This window comes from Alligator sinensis, unplaced genomic scaffold, assembly GCF_000455745.1.
Source record: "Alligator sinensis unplaced genomic scaffold, ASM45574v1 scaffold1614_1, whole genome shotgun sequence".
Lineage (NCBI taxonomy): Eukaryota > Metazoa > Chordata > Crocodylia > Alligatoridae > Alligator > Alligator sinensis.
The window spans coordinates 74,205-98,140 of NW_005843065.1; the positions used below are offsets into that span (position 1 = coordinate 74,205).

General features: G+C 44.5%; 2 gene segments (V, D, J or C); both read left to right on the forward strand.

Moving 5' to 3' along the window:
• LOC102367990 overlaps window positions 1-10,900 on the forward strand; it is a 21,206-nt gene extending 10,306 nt beyond the window's left edge. The window contains 6 exon segments of the C gene segment in view: window positions 2,194-2,511; window positions 3,136-3,441; window positions 3,891-4,217; window positions 4,950-5,280; window positions 9,801-9,925; window positions 10,557-10,900. Coding sequence covers window positions 2,194-2,511; window positions 3,136-3,441; window positions 3,891-4,217; window positions 4,950-5,280; window positions 9,801-9,925; window positions 10,557-10,565 — 1,416 coding nt within the window.
• LOC102369004 overlaps window positions 1-23,936 on the forward strand; it is a 49,756-nt gene that overhangs the window by 11,648 nt on the left and 14,172 nt on the right. The window contains 4 exon segments of the C gene segment in view: window positions 14,988-15,293; window positions 16,667-16,996; window positions 18,462-18,782; window positions 21,253-21,567. Of these exon segments, the coding sequence occupies window positions 14,988-15,293; window positions 16,667-16,996; window positions 18,462-18,782; window positions 21,253-21,567 (1,272 nt within the window).

Here is a 23,936-nt window from a genome sequence, read left to right on the forward strand (position 1 = left end):
GCTGGTTCCATAGGAGCACTGAGCTGCCTTTAGTCCCAGTTTTTGGTCCCAAGTCCCACTACCTCTTACTAGCTCTGTGCCAGCATTGGGCTGCATGGACCCTGACCCCTTATAGCACCAGTCCTTCCCCCAGCTACCAGTACCGGCTTCCCCCCTACCTGGTTCTGTTGCAGCACTGGTCTGTGGGTAGGTCCAGGTCCCTCCGTAGCAACCAAGCTGGCCCAGTTGCCCCTCTCTAGTTCTATGCTAGCCCGCGGCTGCAAGGGATCAGAGTCATTCCAAAACCAGCTTCCCAGTAGCTGGTTCTGTATCAGCATGGTGGGTCTGGGTCCCCTGTGGTACCAGTACTGGGTTCCTTGCTAACTGGCTCTGTAGCATCCCTGGGTAGCAGGTAATTGTCTCCAAAGTACCAGCTGGGCTGGTTCTGTATTAGCGCTGGGCTGTAGTGACTCAATCTGAGCTGGCACCAGGCTGAAGAGATGGCCCTGGTCCCCAGCAGTACTAGTTCCCTCTCACTGAAGCTGGGCATGATCAGTTCATTTCCCAAGCTCTGGAAGACTGATAGATGGTTCTGAACAGCTCAAGGGTCATCCAAGCCCAGCTGGTTCCAAATCTGCTGCAGGTAGTCAGGACACAGGTATGTATTGGCTCCTGCCTGGTAGATTCCTCTGTGGAGCTATAGCACCGAGCTATGCCTCCCAGCCAGGTCTATACAGTATAAGGAAAACGGGTCCTACGCTGTGCAGTACCAGCTCCCTCTAGTGCCAGCTCTGAGTTCTCCAGTTTGATCCCAGCTGGTTTAGAGTCGTCTACGGCATTCACTCCTAGTCCCAGCCACCACCACCACTCCCCAAGCCAGTGGTGGTGGTGGCTGGGGGTGGTGGTGGCTGGAACTAGGGTGTGGCAGGTTTGGATCTGCCATGGTACCAGATCTAATACCAAGCTACGGGTAGGGTCCTGGATCCCCTCCCCCCACCCCCCACCTGGTGTCAGAACTAGGCTGCAGAGGACAAAGGGAAGGGTGTTTGTGTCCATGTGTTACTAGCTTCAAGTTGACTATGGGGTTCCAGTTCTGCTTGACCTGTGCTCACTGCTCTACTGTTAGCATCCAGCTGCAGAGAGGAGCCAGCACTCTGCATGTCACATGGTGGTTCTGAACCAGCTCCCAGTTCTGGGACGGGTGCACAGCCAGAGGTCCAGTCTGCCTGGCTGTGCCCTTAGCTGATTCTGGAGAAGCACCCCAGCTGGGAATGGAGTTCTGGTTCCCATTAGTATGGCTTCCGCCCTAGCTCATTGTGAATTGGTGCAGGGTTGGGTCAGGGAGGAGGGGGCCCTGGTGCCAATTCCTTCCTGATTGGGTCGTGCTCTGGGGTGAGTGAAAGGGCTCTGGGTGGGTGCCCCATGGTGTTGGTTTCCTTTCAGCTGGGTCTGTTTTCTCTACCATCCCATGGCTGGACTCCTGTGGTACCAGTTCTTGGTGGCTCCATCCCATGTGGGAAGAAAAGGCAAGATTGCAAAACCCCAGGGATTATTTTGGGTTTTTTTATCTCATTGTACTTAGGCTGGCTTCATCAGTTACAGTTGCTGTCTGATGGGCAAATAAAAGCATGTGATTGAGCACTAGAGAGGGGCAAGGAGTATGTTTAATACCTTGATTCAGACCCAGCTGGCCTGTTGCCCTGACCCTGAGGCAGAGAGGATGGATCCCTGTGCCTGTTCTTCTGGTGGGGTCACCAAGAAGCTTTGGGGTGAATGCTTGGCTTTTCAACTGGAGTATGGTTAATGCTTAGGGATTTCTGCTCTTTGGAAAGATTAAATATTTAAGCAACCATGATACCTGGTCCATATATATAATGGGGTAGGAATAGGATATCAATAAACAAAGGACACTGGTTCTATATATTTATGAGGACCAGGTGGTTCAACGTGCCTACCACAGAGAGCAAGACCTTCTGAATAGGAGCTTTGCCAAAAGGAATTCTCTCTGGTCTTCTTTGCTCTGTGTGTTATTTGCCCCAGGATGATGCGACTCACAGAACATGGGGCAACACTGGCATTTCTATTCCTCCTAACCAAGTGGCAGGTGTTTAAATACAACAGCTTCCCACCAGTCACCATGATGGTATTTGTTTTAACATTTTTTCTTGTCCCACTCCTCCACATTCCCTCCCCTTTTATTTTTCTGCTCTTCAGAGACTCCAAAAGCCCCGACTCTCTTCCCACTCATCCCATCTTGTGGGACTGATACACCTCAAGAGTCCATCACTGTGGGCTGCTTGGCCAAGGATTTTCTTCCCGCGTCGATCACTTTCTCCTGGCTCAATAATAAGGACGTCAATGTCACCAATGGCGTCAAGAAATTCCCCCCTGTCATAAGCAGTGTTGGGACCTACTCTGCTACCACTCAGCTATCAGTCTCAGCCAATGACTGGTCAGAAGAGAAACCCTACATCTGCTTGGCCAAGCACCCAAATGGAGACCAGAAGGTGTCTGTAGATTGGACATCTGGCCGTAAGTACTTAAACCTGTTCTTCCAGACAACAGGCACATTAACTTACACCAGGGCATTCAGTTCTACCTGCTATAGGGAGATACCTCTTATAAATCCATAGGCACTCAAGTTCCATACCTGAGGGGCCTAGACTCCAGGGTCCTATCCCCCTAGCTCTAGGAGGATGTAAGGTCAAGTGGGCTAGAGTAGGGGACCTAGGTGTACCAGGACTCCTGGGTTCTAGCCCCACCTCTAGAAGGTATGTGTGTCAGGTAGGTTGGGGTGGTGAAAGTCAGGACATTTCTGGGTTCTCTTCTCCATTCTAGACTTTAATATGGCAGACTTAGAATAGCCAGTCAGGGGAAAGCTACCAGGCTTTGGGGTGGGGAGGGGATATGGGATAGAACGTATGATTGCAGGCAGTGCTTACATGGAGGAGATGCCCTTTCCAGACTCAGCCCTGTGCTCTGCTGGAATGTGGTTTGGGGTAGAAAGCTGTTCCATGACCGACAGAAAGAGAGCCCATTGGGTGCCAAGGAATATATATAAACCCCATGCACAGAGTATCGACTACATACATACATTCTGCATTCCAAGTGCTGTATTCATTTGCTGACCTTTGATTTTTCTTTCTTGCATGTTAGCTATTGAGCCCCCTACTGTGTCTATCAACCCCCCATCCAAAGAAGACTTTGAAACCCCCTTCAGAAATTCAACCATCCTCTGCCGAGTCGAGGGGCTTCGTACCACAGATGTCACCCTGAAATGGCTGAAGAATGGGGTTTTGGTGAAGTCTGGATTCACCACTGTGGGCCCCATCAGCAAAACACTCAACAGTAAGCTGACAGTCACCGAAGGAGAGTGGAATGCTGACAGTGTTTTCACTTGCAAGGTGGACGGCAAGAACATCAGTGAGATGAGGAACACAAGCAAGTCATTTGAGTGCGGCTGTAAGTTAAACTCCTCAACTGTTTCATGCCCCTGTAAAATAGCCATGACCTGTTTGTGTAGCAAGCTTATGCCCCACAGAGCCAACCTTCAGCACATGGCAGAAACCCACATCTATTTTAGCAGTGAGTGAACTGGGAATGGGATAAGAAGGGTATTGTCATGGAGTGAAACCTCAAAAAATATAAAGTAGATCTGTCCCTTAGGGCTGAGATATGCCTCTTTAGTTTGAGGCATGACCCATTTCAGAACAGTCTCAGAACCAAGTTGTAGTACAGGTTTTAGGACCAAAAAAATGAAGAATAGCTCATTTTAACATAACTCTTTGCTCAAAATGAGACTGTTCTGGGTACTCATCACTTAATGATTAGAATACAGTCATCTAGAAACTTGCAAATCCTGCTAGGAAATGAGCAAAGAAAATCTTATTCATCTAATTTTTCCCTTCCAGTTGGTACAGAAGGGTCCATTGGTATTGATGTGCAGACAATCCCGCCTGCCTTTGCTGACATCTATCTCACCAAATCAGCCAAGCTGACCTGCCAGGTCATTAACATGCCCACTGCAGATGGGTTAAATGTGACATGGATGACACAGAATGGGAAAGTGCTGGAAACGGTCACTGGGCAGCGCGTGGTGCAACCCAATGGCCTGTACAGTGTGCTTGCCACGACCACAGTGTGTGCAGATGAGTGGGACAAAGAAGACATCTACATCTGCATAGTGACCCACCCAGAACTCGTCTTCCCCATTGAAAAGCGCCTGCAGAAGCAACCTGGTGAGTGACACCTCTTTTGCGTAGGCTTGGCTCTGCTCCATACTCAGCTTCTTGACCAAGTTAAACAGCTAGTGGCATACTTCTAAGTTAATCAACCCTAAGACCATTCACACAGTCTCCAGGCTAGAAGTCCCCTGAAATAAGCTCTAGATTAGACTGTAATAATCCTTACTGGCCCCAATTTTTGTGCATGGACCCATGAAGTGGCTATCTAGGTGGTCTTTGACTGGTGTCCAAATGTGATGAATCTCCTGCCAGGGAAGGAGAGAGATGATCTATCTTTTCTCGTATTAAGCTAGGGTTACTAAGCTGATCTCATGGCTCTGCTTCCCAATATTCTACCTCTTCACAAGACCTTCCACCAGTCACTTCACACAATTTCACTAATGTACCTATGCTACGTGTGGGTTATGCTGGACCTCAGAGAAGATGATCCCACTCTGGTTCCAAGATCAATTAATCTCTGTAGCTGGTGAACAAAGTGAGCTCCCCCTGGCCTGATGAGATGGCCTCTTCCAGAATGACTAATAGTGGTAGGCTATGAAAGCTATAAAAATGCTCATTTCCTCTTGAGTATGATCATCACTCATCCTCTCATTAGAAGTAATGCCTAAACAAAATCCATGTAGGAACCGGAGCAGATCTGAGCTTGAGCCAATAGAATCAGAACTCCCTTGTGACCAGCAAGGTGATTTATTCATTATCCTCTCCATCTTTCCCTTCTCTCTACAGCTGCCAACAGCCATGCTCCATCCATCTACGTATTGCCACCTCCCTCTGAGCAACTGGCCCTCCATGAATCTGCCACAGTCACTTGTTTGGTGAAGGACTTCAACCCACCTGACTTCTTTGTCCAGTGGCTGCAGAACGGCGAGCCAATGAGGGCTTCCAGTTACCACTGGCAAGCCTACCCTTGAATCCCAGCAGCCACAGCTCTTCTTTGTCTACAGCACCCTGACCATCAGCGAGCAGGACTGGAATGCTGGCCACACCTACACATGTGTAGTGGGACACGAGAAATTGCCCGTGCAAGTGGCTCAGAAGACCATCGACAAGTCCACGGGTAAACCAACCCATGTCAATGTGTCTCTGGTGATGTCTGATACTGCCAGCACCTGCTACTAACCACCATGCCTTCTCCCAGTCTCCTGTGTCTCTCTGCAATTCCTCATCATCACACAGCTGTATGGACGAGGAATATAACAATGTTTCTGGAATGCAATATTGTTGGCTGCATCTTTTAAAAAAAAGTTAGAAATAAAGTAAATTTTGGAACAAATGAATGAAAATACTTAAGTTCTTTCCTGACCAGGAATGGGGGAAAGAACATGTATCATCAGAGGTGGGAGGGGCTTCTCAAAGGTGTTCAGTGCCCAAAACTCAGTGGCACTTGAGCACCCCTTTGTTTGCACTGCAGTCATGGTTTTTTATATCCCATCTGTTTCTCATCCCACAGAGTCCTCACTTCCTCTGACTCTCCTCCTCCCTCTTCATGGTGTGAACTGTTGGCACTTCTAGCCGTCACAAACAAACTGCCTTAACTTACCTTTACATTCCCTCTGGTTTTTCAGGCATTTTTCTCCTTTCTTTGTTGGAAATATGCCCAGCCTCTTGAGTTAGTGTCTAGACGTCTCTTTACTTCTTAGGAAGCAGCAAATAGGTAGCATTAATATCAGTTTATGCTGGCCCCATTCTGATCTGCCAGGGACTTGAAAGAATTCATCTGCGCTGTAGACCCTCTGATGAGGGAGTGTGTTTATGGGGCTCTTTTTGACCACTGGTAGGCAGTTTGCCCTGCCTGAGTGGCACAGCTAGAATCAGCACTTAAGCATGGCCTCTTCTGTCCTATTCTCTCATGATCAATGCACTAACTGACAGGAAGTACCCAGATCTCACATACCCACATATAATGTCTGGTGGCATTTGGCTTGCTTGTAAGCCCACAGGGTCATCCTAGGACATGAGTGGCTCCTTTTGGCTTCAGATCTCCCAAGAAATAAAACATCTGGCAAACACACATGATTCACTCAGTGGACTGTGGCATTTTCCATGTTGAGTGAGTCATCCTGCTGAGGTATTTTGCTGACCTGCACAAATACACACACGCAATCATGATGATGAATGCATCATACTCTCTTTCCTTGGAAATAAGACCAAACGTTTGCCTATTGCTTCTATTTTTGGGTGCCCCAAAGGAGCACTGCAAATATTCTGCAATAATCTTTATCCACTGCTGAAACAGTAACTTCCATGAAAGGTTTCCAAAAGGTCCCACTTATTTCCTAACTGGGCATGCAACGGTACAGCATCACCCACTTACAAGCTTGGAGTCCATCCATGTTTTTCCTTACAAATGCTAAAACCAGTATTATCGGTCTGGGGGAAAACATGCTCAAAACTGACACTTTCACCATCAAGGTGATAATACCCGTCTCAGTCTACCTAACAGCCTCATCTCTCATGGTCCACTTCATGTGAATGGCACTCGGAGAAGCCATTTTAGGATAGTCCTATTTTAACGCAAGCTATAAATTAATGAGTGGTTACAAGTGCTAAAAAAGGTGTATGAGGCCTTGAGTTGCTGTACCACTGTATCAGATCTAATCACATCCTGGGTGTGGAAGAGTTGTCCCGGAAGGATCGGAAAATGAATATGAGGCCTTTCTCTTTTAGGGGCCACATCCCCAGTCAGACCCCCAGGAAGGACTGGCTGGGTCAAGGGAGGAGACTATAAGTTCATAAGGTCTTTTAATAATTAGATAGTTGTTCTAATCTCATTCTTAGTAGTGACCAAAATATTTCATTTAATCTGGTTTTTCTCAGGGATTTAGCAACTCACATTGAAGTTTAAGAATGTAGATGAGTAGGTGGTTTGAAGGGTGTGTATTGAGTTAGCAGATTAACAGTCAGTAGGTAGACAGAAGAATGGAAGGTCATTCAAAGGGAAAATGGGAAATGCACTAGTAAGTACACACTCGGGAGGAAAGTATAAATAGACCGACAAAAAGAACTGCATATAAAGAAGGAAATCCTGATGCAGAAGTTATTCACACATGCCAACAAAGGTTCTCAAAGAAGGATGAAAACGTACAGGCAGGAGGTGGAGTGTTCAATGGGGTTATTTTAAGGACCAAACTCCTATCAATGAAAATACAAAAGTGGGCATACTGAGAAAAATTGATATCAAACTTGGTTGACATATAGTTGGCTTTTGATGGGATTTTTGCGAGGAGCTAATTTGACAGCAATTTTTTTCTAGTCAGAAGTTCAAACCCCAAGTATTTTAAGGCAGAAACGTAACTGGTAGAACTCCTGCACCCATTTTCCTCTGTGACCTAGCCATTGGACTATATCCCAAAATGCACTGCAACCATGCTAGGTTGCCAGGCATTGCCTCTTCTTAAGAAAAGAGAGACCCTGGCGACTTATGGGAAGTATAGTAGCTAACCCAAATGGCTCTTCATTTTGAAATGAATGAGAATGAGATTCATGAGCTAATGGTGTCATATGACAGTGGAACATTTTCACAATTTTCAGTTTGGTTCCAATGGTGAAAAGTGCCAAGTTGGGGAGGCGGGGTTGGGGGGAGACCAGAAAATCTAGATCTCCTACAACAAGCACCTAACTTTTTCAGACTCTGAGCTCAACACAAGATGCACAACAGAAGTAGGAGCTGGTATACCCAAGCTGAGCTAGAAGGAGACATGGTGGCATGTGCCAGGAACAACTTTCATCTGTGCTAGTCTCTGCTTTCACATGAAGAGCTCTTGACCACCCATGGTCATCCATGGTATTAGCCCCTCTTCCCTGTCTTGCTCCTTTGCAGGAAAAGAGAGGAAATGTCAGATTGTTCAGTCAACCAAGAAAAAAGGAGAAGCATTTGACCTGCATTGTTGTATCTTGTGAGATCCATTTGACATTCCTTTTGGTGGTGGATCTAAGACTAAGAGTCAAAGACCTTCATGGCTTACCCTTTATGCTGTGACACCCACCTACACCTCTCTTCCATCACCCATCCTTCCATTCAGTCTTTCTGTGTATCTCTTTTTATGAGAGATACCTGAGCTGAGTAATGAGCAAGCTGGTGCTGGGGTGACCAGAACAGGGACTTTGCAGTGTTGAAGTTCTTAAATCTTCAAAATAAGGCGTGACCTATGCAGAGACCCCTCACATGAGTTATTTCATGTCAACCGTTTTCAATGGCAACTGAAGAATCCCTATCATCATATCTAAAGACCAGGAGCAATATAGGCCAAAATACCTTCCACAATCAGAACTGTTGATCCCTTCCTTCAGGAAAGATTGTACTTTGAGTACAGCTCTAGCAGCTTGCCCTCTTTCCTCTTCAACCTTCAACCCTATTGTCTATCTACCAGACACACCCTTCATAAATAAATTATGTAGAGATTTCCAAAGCTGGTGAAGACTTGTCAGCTCAGTTCTGTTCTCAATTAGCAGGAGAATGGCATTCAAAAACTTTAGGGTGGCTTGGAAACTCCAGGCTTACGTCTATCTGTCTGTCTTTTGGTCTTTCTCACACATGAATGCAGTGCAACCAAGTTCTTCCACCACTTTTACTACAGGGCAATTAAGAAACATTGTGCTAACAACATAGGGTGGCATTTTCAAAAGAGTCCAGGAAACTGTTAAATCTTGCTTTTTGCTGTTGTTGGTGATGTTGGCACAGTGGAGTGCTTTAACTGGCTCACACCTCAGAGGTGTCATGTCCAGGCTTCCAGATCCTATCACACTGCATCAGAAACAACTAAAATGGAGTCCAGAGCCAAGTCAGTGGCTGGCTGGCATAATTCAGCCTTGGTTCAGCTGCTGAATGAGTAGCTTTTGACTTCACAGGCACTGAGAGTCTGGCTCTCCATCTAGGGTGGCCATCATAGAGGACATTCTGGTTTTCTGCTACTCTGTCTTCTATTGATACGAAACCTGATGCCCTTATGTCCTCTATTTTTCTCTTCAAGCAGACTGTCCTCTGTGATGACCAGCCTATCTCCATCCCACCTTCCCCAAGGAGCCAGAAGAGCTCCTCCAAACTTCACTGATTGTTTGTTCTGTAAGGGAATGGGAATGACTTGTTTTTTCCCCTCTAGACATTTTGACTTTGCCTTTGGTCTGTCCACTAACTCAGTGTCTTCTCAGTGTCCTCCTGTTGATTTATGTATTTTATGGGGAAGATATCATGCTTCTAATGTAACCCCTGACTCCCTGGCTGAGTTGAATGAATGAAAGGGAACTGGGCATTCAAATATCCCTGGAGGCTTTTGAAAATCTCCCCCTAAAATGCATAGGTCTCTCTGACTTGAAGTCCCCAGCTACCAGCACCCTCACCACCCTGTTCACCGCACTGCAGAACCTACCCCCTGCTACTGTTATGTTGCCGTACAAAACTTTAACCTAAAGAATTTAGCAAATACCCAACTATAGCCCATCAGATCTATATGGAAATGCCACCTTGTACAGATACCCTTCTTGCTTGCTTAAGTCCCAATATGGATAAATCCTTCCAGGGCCTCCAGGTGAGAGACCCCCAATTAGTCCTGACTGTGTCTATGTATTTGTTATCCAAAGCTTATCTAGAAGCATATCCGGATGCAGACGAAGAGGACTTCTACAATCTCTGGGCAACAGCCTCCACTTTCATCATCCTCTTCATCCTGAGTATTTTCTACAGTGCCACAGTTACTTTGATCAAGGTAAAGAGAGCAAGAGTGTAGGCAAAGGGGGAGAAATGAATTAAGTGTTCATGAAGAAAATGAGAGAGACTTTGAGGTTAAAGTTTTAAGGGATGTCAAAATCTGGCCCTGTCTCACTAGACTCTGGACAGCTGACTTCTGTTCTAGATTTGCCACTGTCCCATAGCAGCTTTTCTCTCCACTCAAGTTGGAGTCCCAGAGAGGAGAACTAATATTTTCAAAATATTTAACATCTCAATAGGCAATCTCAAGTCCCTCTTGATCCATATGAATTCAGATGTTGGAAATCTGGAAGGTTGGTAACTGTGTCCTGGTTTCCAAACCCACGTGAAGGGTTGAGTGTAGAAATTATGGCCTCAAACCCCTCAGACAGCTAGGGATTTCATGACCTCCATCTCATTGTCATCTTCTCTAAATCTCTCAAGACCATATTCCATTCCTGTCTCAGGAGTGGTAAAAAGAGAATAGACTAGAAATTAGGAATGGTCAGTGTAAGCAATGTGATGACACAACATGAGTAAGAATTTCTTCAGTGTGAGAATGAAAAGGGGTTGGCAGTGTGTGATGTTTTGCAAATCTGATAAATTTGTTTCCTTGGGAATAAGTATATTTTAAAATGTTTCCATTTCAGGTCAAATGAACCCAACAGGTCAATACAGCTCCTATACAAGGATAGCCACCAATGCAGACTGTTCCTAACTTTTCTCTGCAGAATGTCTGAGGATGTTCCACAGCCAGAGGACTACATCCATTACATGAATGTAACTGGATTTTTCTGGCTACTTTTTATTTTGCTCCTTCTTTGAGGCATCGTGAGCCTGCTTTTACAGCACAGTCACCATCCTGTGTCTTCCATCTGCGTTATTAATCTCTGCTTTATATCACATGCGGCCTTTACTGATACAAAACTATAGCAAGAAGTTGCATGTGAGTGGGCACCCATAGTCAAAATGCACACTCCCATACTTTCATTAGACTTTTGTATTTCTTGTCCTGTATATATTTTTCATGTTGAAATAAAGATATATATTATACTGATATGTCAACAGGTTTATTGTGGATTCTTTAATCTTGTAAGCACTTTTCAAGTTACCTTGCATTGGAGACTCAGAAGTTAAGGATATAAGCATCCAACCTGTATGACCCCCTGGGTAATGCAGGTCAAAGAATTTCACTCAGTAATTCCAGCAATGTAGGAAAATATTTTGTGTTTGAAAAAATATCCCACAACACTAAAGCCGCATGGTTTTGCTGAAGATTTACCTTTAGGAGAGAGATGACCAGAATGTATTGAACACTTGTATATGATGGAGAATCAATGACCTCTCTCTGGAAGTTGTTCCCGTCATTAATTCCCTCTACCTGTTAAGTCACACTTCCAGACTTCAGCATCTTATAATGGATCTTGATAAGCCTCTTGTTTGTTAGCCTGAAGAGCCATCTGTCCTCCAAGAGCTTTCACCCTATGTAGTTCAGATCATTTTCCTTCCTAACCATTTCTTGTATCAGCTAAATGTGGTGAACTGTCTCTGAGAGGTACATTCTTCCACATCCCAAGTAAGTACCAAGTGAAGTAAAACCCGAATCTCATCAGGAGCTCCTAGAAATAACAACTAAAAGATAGATAAACAAAAATACTTGGAAAACTTCTGGAACACTGAATATCAAAATTAACATTGTAGTGCATGTTAGTAGGTACTCTATGTTTAAGTACTCCCTGTCCATGTTCTGCATCACTGGTTTAAAACAGTAGAGTTACACTCACACCAACTATAGTATGTTGGGCTACCATCACAGGTTGTATATGATGGTTATCTCCAGGATAATTTAGACTATTGAGACTGATCTCTTGTATCATGATGTTTTAGCCCTTCTAGCTTTTCTAGGGATCTCTCCTGGTCATGAGAACAGTCTTTGTTTGATTTTTCTCAAGCCTACAGAACTGGGCTTCAGAATCTCATGCTATCAATCTGTCTTCCCAAAGAGACTTCTAGTATGTTGTGTTTTGGATTAATATATATCAGACACAAAATTTAAACTTCATGAGGCTTTAAGAACTCCATAAAAGCTCTGGAATTTGATTCTAAAAGAGTCCTTTTTCCCTCTTAAACAGCAAAAGCAAAATGCATGCAGGGGAAATCTATTGTAGAGATTTTTTTCGATGGATAGGCTCTCCCAATGGCCAGTGAAGACATGATACAGCTTCAGCTCTGCTGAATCCCCAAACAACAGAAACTGCTATAGTTACTAGTTGGGTGCACCAGGGAGGAAAGACCATCTCTCCAGAGATTGTTCAGTCTTAAATGACTATCCTTGGAAGGTGAAGTCACCTTTTTGGGTTCTAGTGCATGGCTGTGAACAGTGACACCTGCTCCAGGAGTGAGTTACTCAGGATTGTTCCAGGTAAGATGCAATTCAGCCACCTATATCTTAATCATCAAATGCTGACATTGGGTAATATGGAGATGGGAGACTATCTAGGAGAGAAACATTTCTCCTAGATACAGATGAGAACCATTTAACCCAGATTTCATAGTGTTTTGTTTTGTTGTTGTCTAAAAACTCAGGCCAGCCCTAACCTTTTGGGGGTGCAAAGATATGCAGGGAATGACAACATTTTATCTAAAGAAAATGCTCCTGTGGAAGCATGAACCAGCAGATGATAAATTAATATTGGAGTTGGGAGATGTAGATTCTAGTTTGCTCTCTATTGCCTGCTTCCTACATTGACATCAGGCAGATCACTTTCGTGATTCTGTACTCTGTTTCCCCATTGGTAAAATGATCCTGACTCTCAGGTGGGCTGCAACACTAAGATGGTGAGGAATAAAGATACTGTGGACAGTTATGCAGAAGGCACATTTATGTAAAAACAATGAGATGTGGATAAGCTGAATGAGTTGCAAAGGTGAGGAGTAGCTAATTCACTATAAACCTGGGCCCTAGGCTAGCTCATTGCAACTTTTTCTTATATTCATGGGCTCCAAAGTTTCTAACATGAGGGAAGGAGGAAGTGGTGGATGTTGTGCTGAGTTTTTGCTGGTGGACATGTTTAGGGGGCATCTACACGTAAAGGAAGGGTGTGTATAGACAGATCAGTACATATGGTGATGACAAAGCTATTATGTTTCCATTCTAGTCCCTTTTTAAGATGAACTTTTTACCATTCATCTCTTGGTTTTTGCATCTTTTGCCTTAGAGAATTTAAAGCAAGATTAATGTGGGTTCCCCCCACCACCTTCAGCTCCTCATGCAACCAAAGCTAGTGATTCAGTGGATCAAGAATTAACAGGAGACATTCTAATTCTATTGGTTCTTTCCATTCCTAATGGCTCTGAATCCAATAATTGGAAATACAATGAATTTCACTGGATATTATACTTACAGACACAATGCATGTAACCACCAATGGCCTATAAACACTTCATAGGTTGATAGATGTATTCCCGGAGTAACAAGGAATAACGGCCACAAGTTGATTGAAAGTAGGTTCAGGCTAGACATCAGGAGGCACTACTTCACAGTCAGGGCGGCCAGGATCTGGAACCAGCTTCCAAGGGAAGTGGTGCTGGCTCCTACCTTAAGGGTCTTTAAAAGGAGGCTTGATAACTACCTAGCAGGTGTCATATAAGCCCAGTATTCTCTCCTGCCCAGGGCAGGGGGTCAGACTTGATGATCTGCAGAGGTCCCTTCCAACCCTACATCTTTGAACCTATGAAGTGTTTATAGGCCATTGGTGGTTACAAGCATTGTGTCTGTAAGTATAATATCCAATGAAATTCATTGTATTTACTATTATTGGATTCAGAGCCATTAGGAATGGAAAGAACCAATAGAATTAGAATGTCTCCTGTTAATTCTTGATCCACTGAATCACTAGCTTTGGTTGCATGAGGAGCTGAAGGTGGTGAGGGGGAACCCACATGAATCTTGCTTTAAATTCTCTAAGGCAAAACCCACCAGAAGGAAATATCCAGGAAATAAAAGCAAGATACAAAAGCGAGTCTAACTCTTGCAAGACAATGTCATAGGGGGAGGAGCACATAGGATTGAGTATTTTATCCTCTGTCACTAACTCTGTTTTTCATTGTATCAATTTCCCCTGAAACCAAAAGGGCTTTCTAGTCTCTTTTTGCTGTCCCACAGTAGCTATATCATTCAATAAACCTGCTAATAATGCAATAAATTTGAACTAGAAACATGTGCAAAGTAATTACTGCTGGATAGACATTTTTATGATGCGATAAAAAAAGCCAACCAGCTACTAAGATGGTGCTTGAAAATGTGTAACGGCTTTATAACTGGTTTCCATCCTGCCTTAATTTGAGCATGTTCTCGAGGCCCTCTGGGTTCTGAGATAGTTGCATGGAAAGATGCCAGGGCAGAGATCAGAGAAGATGGCGTGCATCTTCCATTTAAATATCCTCTTTGAACCATGACTTCAGTGTGATCAAAAAGGAATGGGGATCAGGATTTTGGGCTTCTCTTCATGGCTTTACCACTGACTGTGATCCAAACCAATCCACCGCATTTTTCAGTGTGTTCATCTCCATGTCTGTGATGTGATGCTAAATTCTCTAGAGGAGCTGTGAAGATGACTTGGCTAGTGTTGTGACTTACAGGCATAACACTTTGTCCTCATAAAGACACTAGATCCTCTACTCGCCTCCACTTGAGTAAACCCAGAGCATTTCCTTTCCACTTAGAGCTCCCCCAGTTTTGTGCTGAATAGCCAAGTGGAGAGTGGTTTTCATCCATTCCTTGGAAGCTGCTCTGCAGTGGAAAGTCACTATCAATATCCTAGTATTACAGTTTGGAAAAACTGAGGTGCCAAGATAGGGATGGGACAGACCAATGATGACACAGCAGCAATCATGTGACGGGGTTGAGAATAAGACCCAGGAGCCCCTGGTTCTTGGTCCAGTAAACTAACCTCAGTGCATCCATGGAACCATATAATCAGGTGGGGAGGATGTTATGGAAGATGATCAATGCCATGATTTTCAGATACTTGTTTCTTGTCAGTTGTTCCTGTCACTAACTTTTTTCCTCCCCCCTCCAGCATCTAAGAATGGCCCGAGTGTCTACCCCATGGTTTCCTGCTGCAGTTCCAAAATTGAAAATGCTAAGACAGAGACAGTCATAGCCTGCCTTGTGAATGACTACTTCCCAGAGCCAGTGTCCATCAGCTGGAATTCTGACCTGACCACTCAGGTTTTCCCAGCTGTGCAGACCAAGAATGAAAGGTACACCCAGACCAGCCAGCTCACCATCCCTTCCAGCAGCTTACAGAGCCGCAGCAGCTACCAGTGCAACGTGGAGCACAAACCTTCAGGAAAAAACATCTCCAAGTCATTCCCTGCAGATTGTAAGTTCTGTGCTTAACTTATGGGGGATGGGGAGAGGGTAGCACAGCAGAGGTCATCTTAGTTGGAATCCAGAATCCTCTGGAGTGCTTTTGGATTATTCTCCCTGAGCCTGTGGGGAAACTGGGGCCCAGTTATGACCTCAGATTCTCTGTCACAGCATTTGCAGACAGAACTGCATCCCCCAGCTCTCCTTCATGTCAGCCCACTGAACAAAGGGAAAGCCATGGGGTGAAATTCCCCCCTGGAGCTTATGGGCCATGCAAGGGGAAGACTTTCTCTGTGGTGCTGGAATGATTATGGCACTGGGTTCCTTAGCATCTGAATTCTTTGAAAAGAGCGTGGCCTGAAAGCTTTCAAACTTGGTTTTAATTGTATGTTGACCTTATGCTGGACTCTCTGTAGATGAAGGCAATATCAGCTCACTTCCCTGCCCCCTTAACCCTAAAAAAAGGCCCTGCTTAACAGGGGGGTGGGGCAGATATGCCAATTGGCCTTCCTTTATACAGTTTCCAACATGGCCTGTTGAGAACCTGTCACTCCCCAAATGACTCTTTGCTAACCAGGGAAAGTAAAATGAAACCTGAACTTGCAGTTCAGATCAAAGAGGAGCTTTGTTCCTGCCCACAAGGCTGAAAAGCAGAATCAAACCACTCAGGACAGAGGTTGAAGTAGTCTTCCCACCTTCCCTGGGAATCTTCATAGACTTCCTCAAGGTCTTGCTTTGACACACTTCTCCACATGGAGTTTGGGGCAAGAACATTTTGAGGACCTTTTGTTCAGTTTTGTTCAGTTTAATCCTCTAAAATAAAAATTCCCTCCCCACGTGTCTGAATTAAATAATGTAAAATGCATTTTTGGCTACCTGAAAGGTCAAAAAAAACATAAGTTTTGGCTGGTGATGGAGAAACAACAAAAACAAATGTGAATGTTTGTTCTTCAGCCTAAACTTTCCCCTTTTTGAGTTTCTTTAGACTTTTTGAAGGGAAAAATATTTAATGCCAAAAATGTCAATGAAATTTGTTTTAACAAAAAAAATGTTTCGTTTCAACATTTTTTATAGCAAGGAAAGGAAAAATATTTCATTTCAAAAGGGGTTCATTCTCTAATTTGTGGGTTGTATTTCATGGGAACAAAACAAACAGGTAAAAGAGGTCTCTGTGACTAAATACATTGCTCAGTTATACTGCCACGGGAAGTGGGGGTCCAGGGGTCTAATCTGAACCATCTTTCTAGAGGGAGACTGGTGTTGGTTTGTCCCATGTGGTGGGGACATGCTGTAGGGTGTAGAAGCATCTCTGGGAAAGTGGAGCTAGATCTGCACCAAGTGAGCCTGGAACTCCATTTTCACATGTCCTTCTCTTGCTGTTTCCAGTGTGTGCTGAAAAGACCGCTGAACCCCAGGTTCACATCCTGCCCCCATCTTGCGAGGATAGTTCTACAGAGAAGCCACTGGAGCTGATTTGTCTCTTCCTGAACTTGAGCCCTGGCAAGGTCAATGTGGAATGGCTTGTGAATGGAGTGAAGGACAAGACGTACAGCTCGAGTGTTGCCCGTGTAGACGATGCAAATGAGTTAAACGTGGGCTACAACCGAATAAAGCTTACCAAGCAAGCCTGGGACAGTGAAAATGTTTACACTTGCAAAGTGACTCATCCTAAAATTGCAGGCGGCTACATGATGTACAACACCAGCAAATGCTCAGGTGAGGGCAGGAATTAATCAGAAAACATCATTGCTCAAAAGTATTGGGACTGCATTGATAGCAGGGTGATAGAGGATATGAAAATACAGGATGGATGGAGGGAGGTGGGGAGAAAGATGTTTGTTGATGTCAGTGACAGATAACACACAAATGCAATAGATATGCATTTATAAAATGGCTAGAGAGAGGGAGATGCATGCTTGCTCTTGTTGCAAAAAAAAAAAAAAAAGCCAACAGAAAACTGGGTTTTATTAGCAGGAACGTCTCTTGTAAATCAAAAGAAATGATTCTTCTGCTCTATTCAGTACTGGTTAGCCCTCACCTGGAGTACTGCATCCAGTTTTGGGCCCCGCGCTTCAAGAAGGATGTGGACAAATTGGACAGCCAAGAACAGCAAAAATTATTAGAGACCTAGGTAGCATGGCTTCTGAGAGAAACCTAAAAACTGGGGTTATTTAGTCTGTAAAAGAGAAGACTGAGGATTTGGAGAGAATGGAAATGAGGTTTTTTTCCATCTCTGTAGGGGATAGGAGTAAAAGCAATGGCCTCAAGCTGCAGCAGAAAAAATTAAGGTTTGAGATTAAGAGAAATCTTCTGACAACAGGGAATGGTCAAGCACTGGAACAGGCTGCCTAGAAAAGTTGTGGAATCTCTATCCCTCCATTTTGAAGTAGATTTGACATGCTCTTGGCTGGAATGGTTCAGTTAGGGATGGTCCTATAGATGACCTTGTGAGGACCCTTCCGGCCTCACTTTCCCATGATTCTGTGCAAGAAAGGCGGCACCTTTGGGTGCAGCTCAGATCAAATGGACGTGTGTACAGCATTCTGTAATCTGCTGGGGGTGGAACAAGAACATTGTAGAGAATTGGAGAGAGTTTTCTTCATTGTTTAACCTGGTGCAGACATAGGAAGACAGGAGACTTTCTGTTACCAAATCCCTGCTTTTAAGATTTAGGTTGGCTGCTGTAAATCTTGGTGCACTCTTACCTGTCCTTAAAGTCAAGTAGTTGGGGGTTTTTTGGTAATTCTCTAGACAGTTTCCAGTGAATTAACATGACCAATCTGGATACCTCTACAGGATCAGTAAAATGAAGCTGGAGAAGTACCGTCAGACTTTAGGGGGTTTAGCCTTCCTCTGTAGCTGGGGAAATGGCCCTCTTCCTTGGATCTCTTGAGCATATTTTAACACTTGCAGCAGCAGGACATTGACCACCATTGTTCCCCTCTCTTACCTGTAGCAAGTTAAGGTGTTATGCCTTGTGGTTGTGTCCAGGTTGGCTATGTGGTTAGACAATGGATTTGTATAGGATGGCTTGGATAGGGATGATCCTGCCTCTTGCAGGGGGTTGGACTAGATGACCTCTGGAGGTCCTGTCCAGGCATACTTTTCTATGATTGTATATAAGGATGTGTTTTTACCACACTTGCCATTTTGTCATCAGCACCTCTTTTTCATTTTTCAGCCTGTTTCAAAAACTTTCCTTACCCCAGCATCTACATAACAAAGCCATCCTATGAAGATGTGCTTGCCAACACTGGCCTGGTTACATGCCTAGTGCTGGCATCTGATTTAAGTGGTGCTGACATCACATGGGAAGTGGATGGGAGAAAAAGCCCTAATGGGAATACAGGACGTATCCAGACCCACAACAATGGGACCCAAACCCGCCTCAGCTCCCATCAGGTGACTCTGAAGCAATGGAACAGCACCTCCACATTTACTTGCAAAGCAAAGGTCCTCTGCTATGGAGAGATGAAAGACCAAGTAGCCATGAGTGAGAAAAGTAAGTAGATCTGGCATGAAAATGGGGAAAGTGAACTCCAGCCCACATTACTTGGGCTGTAACTTAACTCCTACACACACCTGCAAATCTGGGTTCTGCTGGTGCTTAGTTTCTTATAATGCAAAAGGGCTTTGGCCATAATTTAACAACTATCTTGTCAGTGTTTCACTGGCCACCACTTTATTTTCACCTGTGCAATTTTCCCATTGTCCTCTACATGGGTAGATATAGGGTTTTGAAAAGAGGCACATTGATAGTGAGGTGCCTCTCATGATTTATAATACAACAAATTTCTTTCCAGTTAAAAACAAACTAGAAACTTCACTAGTCCAGGGCTATATTATTCAGTTTAAGATTGAAAGAAAAACAAATATAATTTTATTGGAATGTGCATTAATTTTCTATATTATATATTATGTATAAAAAGAACAAAAAATATGCAAAAAATAATCAAAATAGGTTTCACTAGTCCTGTTGTCATTGGAATGACATGGATGGCTCTTTCAGATTCAAAAACCAAAATCTAGCCTCCTTGACCATCTTGATAATGCATCCAGTGCTTCACTAAATGTTATTTCCACTCCTGAGTTAACGTTGTTTCCGGCCGCTAAGGTAATGTTCTTGGCTAAAGTTAAAAACAGTCTGCAGGGCTCTGATATAGGAGCTACATTACCTGGACTGGCTAACAGACACAAAAATTGCAGAAGAAAAGCTAGCTTGATTAGTGGAATGTCAGTGACCTTCTCCTTTCTAATGGTCTTAGCACCCCTGATATGAAGAGTTGAGAAGGAATGAGATAGATTGCCTTCATGGTTCAGTGCAAGTGAATCTCTCCCTGCTGCTCGACTAGAAATACTCCTACCACCGCCAGACAGTTAGTTTTGAAGTTTGGTTGGAACAGGAATCAAAGGGAGATGCAACTGGACCAGTGCACCCCCCACTCCCACCTCCAAACCCAATCTGCCTCTGGTCCCCTTGGTTTTTAGCATTAAATTCCTGCTCCCTCTTTCTATCGCTTTCCTCCAACAATTGCCTAGGATTAGGGTATATAAAACATCAAGTCTCTGGTGGCCCCCTTGTCCTCTATTTCCAAGATATTCAGGTGTCCAGCTTTTATAGAAATTGTCAGAAAATGAAAATCCTTTAACTGCCTCTGGAAATTTCAGAGGGCATGTACTGTTGTTTTGGATTCAAGCATTCAGCAGCTGAGTAGGCTCAACTTGAGTAGATTTGTTGGCCAAATGCTAATGAGTGCCCATCAACCTCATGGGGAACTTTGATCATCATCCCCAAATATAAACAGGGTAATTATAAAGAGGACAGTGATCAGTCATTCTTCTATCTAGAGGTGCCAGAACAATAAGAAATTTGCTAAAATGACAAGAAAAACCTGCATTTATTATTAGTATTAGGAAGAATTTTCTCACTGTGAGAGCTGTTTAAGTATAGCAGCAACTAGCTAGAGCAGTTAGTTAGGCAAATTTGTCTGGGATGGGTTAGAAAGCAGTGCTTAATCTCCCAGCCCTATGGGTTCAGTGAGTGGTCCCAGGGCTAGACCCTACACACAGGGTCTATCTGTGGACTTGATCCAGCACGGGGTCAGCCCGTGGGCATGATTCAGCTTGCTGCCCTGGTGCTATGAACCATTTCTAGTGATGCATGCCTGCGCATCTTGCACATCAGATCTGGCTGCACACTGGCCTGACCATGCACATTAGATCCAACTGCAATGACCCCCAAATACTGACCCCACCACATACCAGTGTAATCTAGTGCACAGATCCATGTCATCTGGCCTACATGGCTTCTCACATATCCAGAAATTTGGCAGCAAGCAAGTGGAAGTTAACACTGCCATGGATCCCCCACCACATTTATGCACCTACAGAGAGACCCACAGGCCAGATGGCATGGCCTCATGGGCTGAGGGTTGAGCATCATGGGCTTAGATAGTTCCAACCCCACTCTAAGGTACATGATTGAACTAGATGACCTCTGTAAATCCATTCCAGCTTTATATTTTTTTATGATATTACAGAGATGATGGAAGCAAGATTTCTGTCATCTCTACAATCACTATAGTTGCCATAATCATCATGAAGATGGAAAAAGTAGAAGTGGAAAATGAAAATACAAATAAAAATAATAAGGAAGATGATACAGAAAAAGAGAGAGACGAACAGGCAGAGGTTGTTGCCTTTACAAAAGCAAATGTCAGAAAATTCATTCAGAGTTGTGAAGGGTTCAGGGGTTTCTTTCAGCAGTAATGAGAGGTCACTGTCCCTTTGAATTTTGGGTCAGATAAGATTCAGATATTAGGTTCTTTTTCAGCTTAACCGCATTACAGTCCCACTATTGCTGCATTTTTTCCTGGACACTGCCTAGTGTTATATTTTTCATCTATATCCATGTTCTTAACTTAGACAGGAAAGCCAAGGCCTTACCTTCTCTCCCCTCCTTTTTAATTTAGATGTCCAGAGGAAAACACCATCAGTCACCATTTCCCAAGCCTATCGCGAAGACGCCTCTGGAAACAGAGTTGCCATCCTACTTATCTGTGAAGTTAGTGGCTTCTCCCCCAAGGAGATCAGCATTTCATGGCAGAAGAACGATGCCCAGGAACCCAAATCCCATTACAATAATGGCCCTGTGTACGGAAATGGCTTATACTCAACTGAAAGCATCCTGAAGGTGGATAAAGGTGAAGGACCAGCAATTTATACCTGTGTAGTGCAGCACCCAACTTTGAAAAATCCTGATAAAGTTACTGCAAATGTGTCTTTTGGTAAGTGGATTCTCAGAGGCAGGTGTTAGTTTGGGGATAACTGCACTCTTTCTCATCCCACCAGGCCAATGGCATGCATGTAACTTCACCTAAGCCATAGGGTTGGGGGAAGGGGTGGTGGGGCAAGTTTTGTGTTTTCATTATGGCAACCTCTCTGCTTAAATCAAGAGTTACAAGACAAACAGAGCACTCTTACCTGTGTAGAGAACCCCTCATTGATTCCAGTGCTTGGTAGTTCCCCATTATCCTCAAAGCATCATCCAATCCTGTTATGAAATGTCTTAAGCAGTAATTATCATGACCTGTCTTCTAGGGAGATGATTCCACAGATTTTAAGAAAACCAAATTAGTATTACCAAACTAGTAGGAAAACCATTCCAGTTTCCAAAAGGAAATTCTGAAGCTCAAGTAGAATATGATCTCCTTGAGCTGGTATTTGGTCAGTCACTGGGATGGGTGCCACTCTTTGGGAAGGTACATAAAGACCTTTGTCTAGGAGTTAGGAGTGCCACTGGGATTTCTTTTTTCCAGACAATGATGTGTTTTCCATGAAGTGTCTTGTTTTGCTCATAACCATTTATTTTCTTGGTAGCACATACACATTGCTGTTTTCCTTTTGTGTGTGTCTGTGTGTATCTTTTTTCTGTTTTTTCAATGGGCATTTATGGTATCAGGATTTTCTTTGTGGTCTTCCATTGATAACAGGTACCCAAATAAATTTTAGCTCTCAAGGTATGAGCTGCCTGAGATAGATTCTTTGATTTGAAATCTCAGGTGCCTACGAATGCCTGGCAAAGAAAGAACCATCATCTCCATTGCCTGATGCCTGGAGGGTGCTTAGTAGGGCTGTACGAAACAGAAGCATTTTGTTTCGACTAGCATTTCGGCATTTCACCAGAACAGTGTTCTGTTTCAACTTTTGTTTCAAGTCAAAACGGCTGTTCCAGTTCGTTCCGGCAAAACGTTTTGCCATTTCGACCCTGTTTCAATGTTTCACCCATAGGATATAATGGGTAAGGTCAACACCGGCTATAACTTAGTTATTTCTGGTCATAATTAGATGAAACTTGCAAAAATGGTAGCTTCTTCTGAGGGCAGGACGTGTGCCAAGTTTCAAGAAGATAGGTGCAGGGGGTTCAGAGAAACTGCACCCCACATCTTGAGAGAGAAACTCATGTCACTTGTACGTGTGAAGCCACAGCAGAGTCAAAACTGCAGGCTTGCTAGCCCCTGCTGAGACAATGAAGCCCAACAAGTTTCAACAACATAGGTGCAGGGGGTTCAGAGAAATTGCACGCCAAATTCTTGAGAGCCAAACTTCTGTCACTTGTATGTGTGAAGCCACAGTGGGGTCAAAACTTGCTAGGGCAGGCTTGCTAGTCCCTGCTGTGGCCACGAAGCCTGCCAGCTCTCAATGACATAGGTGCTGCGGGGCTCGGGGTTCTGGGGCCCTGCACCTCTGTCTGGCAAAACTCATGACATGGGTGTTTGTGACACTGTGTCTGGCTTGGCCGGGGGCCAGGGGGGGACCACTGTAGGCCTGGCTGCCAGGCCCTGCTGCAGCCACAAAGCCTGCCAGCTTTCAACAAGATAGGTTCAGCACGGCTTGGGGTTCTGGGGCCCTGCCCCTCTGGTTGTCAACAGGTAAAACTTATGACATGGGTGCTTGCAACACTGTGTCTGTGTTCAGGTGCACCCTTCCTGGCACTAGGGCCTCTGCACATGACGGTGTGCCCCAGTGAGGCTGCCTCCTCTACAGCCTCATCCCAGGCCACCACTGGAAACAATGGCAGGTGAAAATAATGTAGCTGGCTCAACAGCAATAGCACCAGCGGCATCTAAGGTAGCCAGACAGAACTGTCACAGAGCCTTTCTTGTTATAAAGGAATTGGCAGCAAGAAGTAAAGATGTTGTGTTGGATATATGTTACATGTGGTGTGTGTGATAGCTTATCTTGTGTTTTTATGTCTGTATGTTTATTATGAAAAAAAATGAATAGTTAGAGAAATATCTCTTAGGAAGCTTTCAGGTTGAAAAACCCTTTGTCAGGCTGAGGAAGTACCTGCAGTTGGTGTGTCTCCTGGTCCTGGTTGGAAGGAATAGTGAAGAAGCCAGAGGCTGGCCTGGCACGCAATGCAGGCAAGAAAGCCAGTCAGTGAAAATGAAAATGGAGGCATCAGGGAGTGACAGACAGGCTGGGGTGAGGGGACGGGGATGTGGCGGGCCAGTAGGGGGGGGGCTCCTGTGTTGAGCCTCCCACCTCACTACACCCGTCCACCTTCCGGACTCCATGTGTCTCTCCAGGGGTGCCTAAGCCCTGGCAGACCCCCTTTCGAGCCCCACCGCAGAGTCTGGGGGTAACGTGTGCT